The sequence below is a fragment of the Copadichromis virginalis genome, linkage group LG1, assembly GCF_057382275.1.
Source record: "Copadichromis virginalis isolate Kocher_CV1m ecotype Utaka linkage group LG1, C_Virginalis_male_GT1.1, whole genome shotgun sequence".
NCBI classification, from domain to species: domain Eukaryota; kingdom Metazoa; phylum Chordata; class Actinopteri; order Cichliformes; family Cichlidae; genus Copadichromis; species Copadichromis virginalis.
In genome coordinates this window covers 41814160-41823094 of record NC_140618.1, presented here as the reverse complement: position 1 = coordinate 41823094, position 8935 = coordinate 41814160, and the positions used below count along the sequence as shown (strand labels likewise).

General features: G+C 39.5%; 1 protein-coding gene across 1 annotated transcript in view; it reads right to left on the bottom strand.

Moving 5' to 3' along the window:
• The window catches only part of lrrk1 (leucine-rich repeat kinase 1), an 89397-nt gene that overhangs the window by 9165 nt on the left and 71297 nt on the right, over positions 1-8935 (bottom strand). Inside the window, exons 30-33 of the mRNA XM_085463618.1 lie at positions 7442-7636; positions 6377-6528; positions 4479-4596; positions 3932-4048 (exon numbers count right to left, since the gene is read on the bottom strand). Coding sequence (XP_085319744.1) covers positions 3932-4048; positions 4479-4596; positions 6377-6528; positions 7442-7636 — 582 coding nt within the window. The remainder of the gene's footprint in view (positions 1-3931; positions 4049-4478; positions 4597-6376; positions 6529-7441; positions 7637-8935) is intronic.

Below are 8935 nucleotides of genomic sequence, written 5' to 3'. Positions count from 1 at the left end.
GGACTGGAGTCCAATCCAGAGTTACCTTCAGTGAGAGGCATTGTGGACAGGGCAGGGCAGACGTGTATCCCTCTAGTTTGGTATCTGTATGTTCTGGGTTTGCTTTTTTAATTAAGTATTGCTTTTTTTCATCTTCAGATTGGGGAAGGAATCTCAATTGTTGTTTCTACTTAAGTTCCAAACAGTGGTTCAGAGAACCAGTAACTGACTAGTGGCGCCTTTTTTTGAGCAATTACAGGGGGCTTTGCTTATGTTATGTTTGGGACTTGCTTGTTTCATATCTTTGTCCTGGTGCATAACCCAAAAGTGCTTTACCTTCAGAGCACAAGCACATGGCTTGACGTTACACTTGAGGATTTTATGGTAGAGAGCAGAATCCACGTGTCCATCAATGACAGCAAGCCGTCCAGGTCCTGAAGCAGTGGAGCTTCATCATTTATAAAATAGTAATGGGACGAAATCCTTCCACAAGGTTTCTTTTGTCCCATCAGTCCACAGACTATTCAATTATTTTTTTATATAGAACCAAATCACAACAACTGTCACCTCGAGGTACTTCATATAAGATGGTAAAGACTATACAATAATAGACACGAAACCCCAACAATTGATGACCTATGAGGCAACCCTTGGTGACAACAGCAAGGAAGAAACTCCCTTCTAACAGGGAAAAAACACCTCTGGCAGAACCATACTCCGGAAGGAGCAACCTTCTGTCATGAGTGGATAAGGGTGAGGGAAGGGAAACAGAACAAGAGACACATTCCCAAAGAGAGGCAGAGATCGATGCTGACTGATGATTAAATGCAAAGTAGTGGATAAACACAGAGAGTGAAGAAATATTGTTCTTCTTTGAATGATGGATCTGGATTATGGGGCTACGGTTTATTGGAGTTCCAAAGTCTTAGAAAAAGCTTTGTAACCCTTTCAACTACTTGACTTTGTCAGAGAGGTTCTATTCAGGTGATTTCTTGATTCAAAAGGTCTACCAATAATCAGCCCTTTTTGAAACTGAACTATGGTTTCAGATGCGTTTTCACAACTGAAAATACAATGTTTTGTTTTTGTTTGTTGTTGACTGTGCATTAGGAAGCACACCTACATCTACAGCTCACATCTACTCGAACATTGGGAATATGCCAGACTATTCCATGTGCTATTCTCACAGACTAATGACCGTTTTGGTGTGATCTGACTGGATTGGACATTTGCATGTGTGAAAAGGGTGATAGAATAATTATGGTCTGGTCTTTGTTCCTGTTGCAGCGCATAGTGGTTTGTTTAAATATGCAAAACGTGCAAACATTCTGAGCCTCGCCACTCGCAAGAGGTTTCCATTGCTTCGATATACTTGGTGAAAACCTTCAGGGTGAGTGCCAGTCTAAATTACACCCATAAGCACTGAAACTGGATGGTCACAGCCCTGCACTGCCCCCTAGAGACCTGAAGAATAAGCTCTGTAACAACATTATCTCCTCCCAAACCGTAAGACTGGGAGTTTCCATATCCAGCAGTTGGCTCATGTCCTCAAACCGCTCAGCATGGTAGGCTGAAAGCAGGGTGCCCACATAGACCTCAGTCAAATTAATGTGGTTACTCAGTCAACTCTTCTATATATTATTATAATTATTATGAATATTAAGTGCAACAGTTATTCCTGAAACCAGAAAAATGGATTACATTACGGCATCATTAGTGTTCACGAATGATCTTCACGATGAAGAAACTGAAAATGTGTCCTTGCAGTGATTTGTCTGTCTGGAACAGAGGTGGTGGTAGTGCAGCTTTACACTACCACCACAGAGGGCGCATCCCTTAGGGAGATACCAAGTGAGGTTTGAAAGAGAATTGCTGAGATGTATTTAGACTCTCTCTCCTATCAGTCTGTCTGAGTTCAGTATTTACTTCCTCTACACCATAAATGTCTCTACTAGACCCCATTCCTACTCTAATGCTTAAAGAAGTCCTATCATTAACTAGTCCTTCAATCTCAATATCTATCTTTAAAGAGCTACACAACACAAGCTTTTAAGATGCTGGTTATTTACTTTTAGGGATATTCAATCTGCTGGATTGTCTCAGATTTGCATAAACAAATTTATGATAGAAAATTTGAACATATACAGCAAGTGATGTACATGATATCAAAATGTTTTCAAGATATATATTTTGTAAAAATGTTACATTATCCCACTTTCAGTCCTTTATTTTGAATATCTCAAAGATTATTAAAGCCTGAAATTTCCCCTGGTCTTTCTCACCATCAAAATTAACCAGGATCTGTAATTTGTGTGTAAATTGGGATCATTAATTAGAAAAAATGTGTTGGCTAGTTAAAATATGAAAACTGTATAAAAGTATGCAGACTGGAGGTGGTCGTGCAGGAAATGTTCTGTATTGATCAATACCCAACTTTGCCAAAAGTCTTTTTAAAACATCTAACTGAACTTATGCAGAGAAACTGTTTATTTCTGTTACCTCTCTGAGGTCATCGCAGTACAGCACTAGCAAATGTTATTGATGACCTTTTCATGGCCTCTCCCAGTAGACTAATTTCTGTGCTTGACTGTTAGAATGTAAGTGCAGCATTCAATACCGCTGACCACAAGATTTTACTGCACAGTAAGTTCATCCATTTACTACTTCGAGGCTGGACTACTGTGATTTACTGTTGTCATGTTCCTTAAAAAGCCTTGAGTTGCTGCAGCAATAGCACTGATAGGGATTATTGTGTATCTTCCTTATTCACTGGCTTTTCACTCTTTACTGGCCACGTGTTAAATCCAGAACTGAATTTAATATCTTTCTGCTTACATACAGTGTCTTGAGTAATCAGGTCCCATCATATCTTAAAGATCTAATAGTACCACATTGCTCTGATAGACCTCTTCACTCTCAAACGGATCGCTCACTTATGGTTCCTAGAGTTTCTAAAAGTTGGATGGTAGACAGAGCCTTCATCCTACAGCCCCTCCTTCTGTGGGAGACAGACACCCTATCTACTATAAAGCATGTAGTTTGTTCAGGGTCACCTGATCCAGCCCTGTCTGTTAGTTATGTTGCAATAGCCATAGACTGTTGGGGCGTTCCTAGAAACACTGGCTCTCTGTCACATGTGTCTTTTGTCTTGTTTACCTCTGTTCTCTTCTCTTTCCCCTCATCCCCATGACATTTACCCCATAGTCTCATCAGACTGCCTCTCCCTGAGTCAGGTTCTGCCAGAGGTTTCTTCCTGTTAAAAAGGGGCTTTTCCTTCCCAGTGTCACCAAGTCCTTGTTTACAGTGGCTCATCTGATTGTTGTGGTTTTTTCTCTGCTATTTTAGGATCTTTACCCGACAATATAAAGGACCTTGAGGTTGCAGTTGTTGTCATGTGGCACTACACAAATAAAACTCATTGACTCAATGAACTATTTTTTAATGACGGAGCAACAACTGAATGGTAAATAAATTCCAGACAAACAAAAAAATGCAGCACCACATATAAAAAGCATTTTGCATATTACTCTGAAAACCAATCTTTGTATGCTGTTGCAAAAACAATAAAAATATTGTTAAAAAAAAAATTTCTACCGTTATTAAGCCATCCTTCTCAAACGGATGTAACAATAGGTCAGTACGTGACGCTCTTGTATTACAAGCTCACGGTTGCTTAGGCTTCAAGTCTCATTTTGTCTTCTACTGATGCTCTGTCAAAATGCACCAATGTGTTGACACCATGTAAAGCCAAATATGTGGAACACTTGTTTCCTTTGCTGTCAAGTGCATGTGACACAAATGCTCTAGATACAAGCTGCTGACATATCAGCAACATTCATTTTAAGACGTTTCAGACTGAAGCCCGTATGTAAACCCACAGTACTGAGTGACACAATAACACAGGTTTGAGTAAAACGTGTTTGCTTAAACATATGCTGATATATGACCTGACCTGCTCTCTCGCTGAAACAGGAAACAAACAAGTGATGATGGCGGGACAGGAGAACTGCTTCTGGGGTTGACTGAGTGGACACATGTCCTTCAGACTGTAGATGAACACCTCCTGTTCCTGTCACAGAAACATGAAACTAAAGAATGAGTTTTTTTATTTTTGGATTTAGAGACCCCTACGTTGTCCCCGAGCTGTGGCAACAGTGGAGGGCAGCCAATGTAGGATTTGATATTGTTCTCCTACCCTGGGAAACTAATACTTTCCCTCCAACACTGGTTTGACACTCAATAAAAGACTGTAGCAGTCTCAGTGTCCTCGTGTCCCTAAAAGGGTTTTCATGAAATCCTCTTTTCACATTAAAAAAAATGACAAAAGCAGGTAAATTCTGAAGCTACCCAGATGTAAAAGTAAGCTTCCCAGTGAAAAATAACATTGCATGATTGTTTGACTGCTGTTCATAGATGAAAAAGTTATCAGTAAATAAATGAGTCACCAAATGTCTGCATTTAAAAAGCAGCTGTATCACGTTGAATTTCAGGATGTGTACCTCAGTTGCCATCCACAGAGTGTTCCCCATCTTCATGTGACAGCTAATCCTGCTACCTGGACAGGCCATCCTCTTCACCTCCACCTGACCCTTGTTAACATTCACCACACTGTAGTTCCTGCACAATACACAGTTCTTTGCTGAAAACATTTAGAACCACTGAGTTGGAAGTTAAAACAAAATAAGCAATATTGTGTATAGTAATGTTTTTATACAGTGATGAGTAGAGGCACTTTTTGGAAGACGATGTCACAGGGTTAGTTAATTAAAGCTAAATATATAATATTTATCACGTTTAGTACATGTGTGATGGATAACTTGAGAAACTGGCATGAAGCATTACAAAAATGTTTTTTACTATTGTTTATTAATGTTTTATAAATATAATTTTAGTTTATTACAGTTTAAATACTCTATATTATATTGTATATATTTTTAATTTCTCACCAATAAGCAATTTCACAATTTTAGCATTAATATATCTTAAACAAAAAGTTGCCTATATAAGGTGCAACCAGTGCTGCTGGTGTGTTTGCACTGTTCCCTGGGACGTTTCTTCTGACCACTTGCACATACACTTTGCTGCCAGATGTGTTTGCTCGTCTGCATTCACATGCACATGAACCATTCCTAATGTATGAGGTTTAATATGATGTCCCCCAACCATGTGCGGCGATAACAGCGTCAGCTCTTCTGGCAAGGCTTTCCAAAAGGTTTAGGAGTGTGTTTATGGGAATGTTTGACCAGTCATCCATTTGTGACACTGATGCTGGATAAGAAGGCTTGGCTTGCAGACTCTGCTGATTCATTCCAAAGGTGTTCTGTCGGGTTGCGATCAGGACTCTGTGCAGGCCAGTCAAGTTGTTCCACACCAAATTCGATCATCCATGTCTATATGAACCTTACTTTGATGTACTACTTTGCGATCACGTTGGAACAGGAAGGGGCCATCCTCAAACTGTTCCATGAAGATGAAATTGTCTTGGTATGCTGAAGCATTAGGGGATCTGCAGTTTATTGGCAGCTTGCAACCAGGTACACTCTTTCCTCAGGAGCTGGTTAACCAGTTAGTGTGAGTGGCCAAACAAAAGTAAGAAAAGAATATGCGAGTTAAATGGCACTGGAAGAGTTGGGGAGGTAACATGGTCTTGACACAGAAAAAGAGTTAAAAGAGGGAAAAGTGTGAAGGAGTCAGCAGCAATTAACAGTATTTGTTTAAAAGCAAGGAAGCAGCTTTTAAACACACATCAACCTGCAGTCCTGCTGCCACAAACAGCTAGAGCCATTGTCGCCATTATGTCATGCATCTGGGAGCTTTTTCAGTCAGCTGTGTTAAACATGTTAACATGTTAAATGTAGTTAGCGCCGTACATTTTTGGACAATAAAAGGGTTCTTTGTACACAACAACAGTAAATTTTAAATCAAACCAGAAATGTGTAATTGGCGCGCAGATTTTCAGCTTTATTTTTAAGTAAAACATTTAACTTCATTTGTAGAGGCTCTAAAGTAACTGGACAATAGGCTAATAATCCATTTCATGGTTTGATGAGGCTTTTTCAGCTGTTATTTCATGACAGACTGCAGAATTGAACTTCCAGTTGGTAGTTCACTTGCAAAATGATGTCCAAAGAAATGCTGATGTAAGTGAAAAAGACTGTCATTGAGGAGAAAACCAAATAAACCCCATCACAGAGACAGAAAAAACCTTTGCAGGGGTCAAATCAAGTAAATAATCAAGTCAATCCTAAATAAACAGGAATGCAAAACCAGCTCAACAACACTAAAAGACCTGAACTACAGAAGACAACTAAAACATGGAGGTAGGTGTATTGTGGGGCTCATTATTGTGTATAAGAGGCAAATAAATCACAGTACAAAGAGAAATGGTCACACAAACCTGTCCTCCTTATCGTCATTCCAGAACACAGCACTATATCCTTGGAGCTGGGACAGGAAGAGCTGAGAGTTGACGTCACAGGGCAATACATACCTGAGGCAGGCGAAGCTAGGCTCCTTCATCTGCCTCACACAATGCATTGCCACTGGCCTCTGCAGCACAAATGCAGAGACAGGCAGTTCAGCTCAAAGTCATTCACAGAACAATGACTTTCATTAAAATTTGCAAAAAACGTTATGTTTTTTTATCCTTAAAATATGGCTGTGACTACACATACATCGGCAGTTGTGATTGAAAAAATAAATGTTGAAGATATATATGCATTTGTGGTGCTCATTATTCATCCATCCATCTCCACTTATCCTTTTCCGGGTCATGGGGAGCAGCTGGAGCCTATCCCAGCTGTCTTAGGCCAAGAGGCAGGGCACACCCTGGACAGTCTGTCGCAGGGCTAACTCATACACAGAGAAAACTATTCACACTCACATAATGGAGTCGCTCTATAATGCATATTTTGACATTATAGTCAAAACATTTATTGGGACTGATTGTTTTATCATTTGCATTCTATGCTATCCATATATCCATGGAAATATTTAATTTTCAGTTAGGAAATATTTTAGCATTATTGTTACACTTGGCACTATGACCATGATCTAGAAATCTTAGACCATGCTTGTTCAGTCCTTTTCGGTTTTTTAACTTTCCTGCACTTTTGAAAATATGGGAAAGTGAAAATGGACCAGGTGAGTTGGAGCAGTTGTTCTTATCTTAAGATTAAACCGCAGTAGGTTAACATTGAGAACTGGGCAGCATAGGAAAAACATCTTGTTTTCTACATGTTCCCGGGAGACACGACGTGATTTTATTTCAGAATTTAGCAGTAAAAGGAGAACCAATTGTTGGAATCTAACCCCTCTTTAGACTAATTCTTAGAATTTCTTCCAAATGTGAAGTTATAAGTCTCTAGCTCAACCTACTTTGACACAAGTAATAAAGTGTAGTACACTTTCCTTACATCACACAACAAAAATTTGCTCATTGTGTCAGCCAAAAACAGCTCACCTTCTCAGGTTTAGTGTCCCAGCATTCAGTCATCAGGTTGTGCAGGCAGCAGAACTGAACCTCTTGTGGACTACCCAGCACTGGCCGAATACCTTTCGAGAGCTTCTTTGCTATCTCAAGCTGGTGGTGTCCCAGCGCTGGCCTCCGCCCAGACAGGAGCTCATACATCACCATGCCATAGGAGAACATGTCCACCTTTAAGAGTTGTTCCCAAAAAAGGAGCATTAAGGTCAGTTGATAAGGGTCAAGTGTCAGAGTTGCATCTGAGGAGGTTATTAAGACCTCCTGATGAATTTGTAAATAAAACTTTAATAAAGAAAACTTTAAATTTCATTTGGAGTGAAAAGAAGTTATGAAAGTAAAACCAACCATTTAGATGAAAGCTACCCAGTCAGTCTCTGAATGTTCATTTCTTGGATAAGAACTCATGACCACAGCCCATTTATGAATTTGCATATGCTCTATTTGGGTTAAAATCATGTAAGAATTTTATTCTTAGAGCAATTCAGCAAGCAGACCAGCAGGCGTTGGTCTGATGAAGACCTGGAGTCGTGGCCTGTTGTTCTGCTTGCTGAATTGTTCCAAGTATTTATTCTTGGAAGAAGAAATTGACATAATTTAATTTATTGTTTTTTTTTATTTTATTTCTATTTCTTCTAATTCTCTACTTTTATTTTTTTTTCATCTTAAAGTGCTTTTAAATAAAGGCGGTATGACAGAATTAATTCTAGGATAAATCCTAGAATTTCTCTCTTCTTCCTCAGAAGACTTAGAGACTTCCATCTGCCACTGAAGGTGCTCAAGAACTTCTACTCCTGCACCATCGAGAGCGTCCTGACGGCAAACATCTGCACCTGGTTTGGGAACAGCACCAAGCAGGACAGACGAGATCTGCAAAGGGTGGTGCGCTCGGCAGAACGCATCATTCAATCAGAGCTCCCTGACCTGCTGTCCATCTACACCAAGCGGTGCAAGTCCAAAGCTAGGAAGATTATGATGGATCTCTCCCATCCCAACAATGGACGTTTCCGCTCCCTTAAGGCCAAAACAGAGAGAATGAGGAGGAGCTTCTTCCCCCAGGCTATTCAGGCCCTGAACCAGGTGTAGGACTGGACTCTCCCACACATCACATCACCACACGCACTCTGGTTTTTCTTCATGCACACTTCCTATAATTTATGATCTCTTTCTGCTATTTGCACATTTTTTTACTGTAAATTTAAATCTGTAAATTTTGTAGTAACCTGTAGAACATTTTCCCTAACATTTACAAATTGTAAATATTGTAAAACTTTTTTTCTGTCATTTAATGGTTGGGCATTGCACAGCTACAAGCATTTCACCCCCATGTCATACTGTGTATGGTTGTGTGTGTGTGACAAATAAAATTTGAATTTAAAAGTGAAATTAATTGGATAAGCATTAATAAGTTTTTAAAATTTTAGATTTTTGTTTTAACAATATAAAATAGCTCAATAAGGCAACACTTCGACC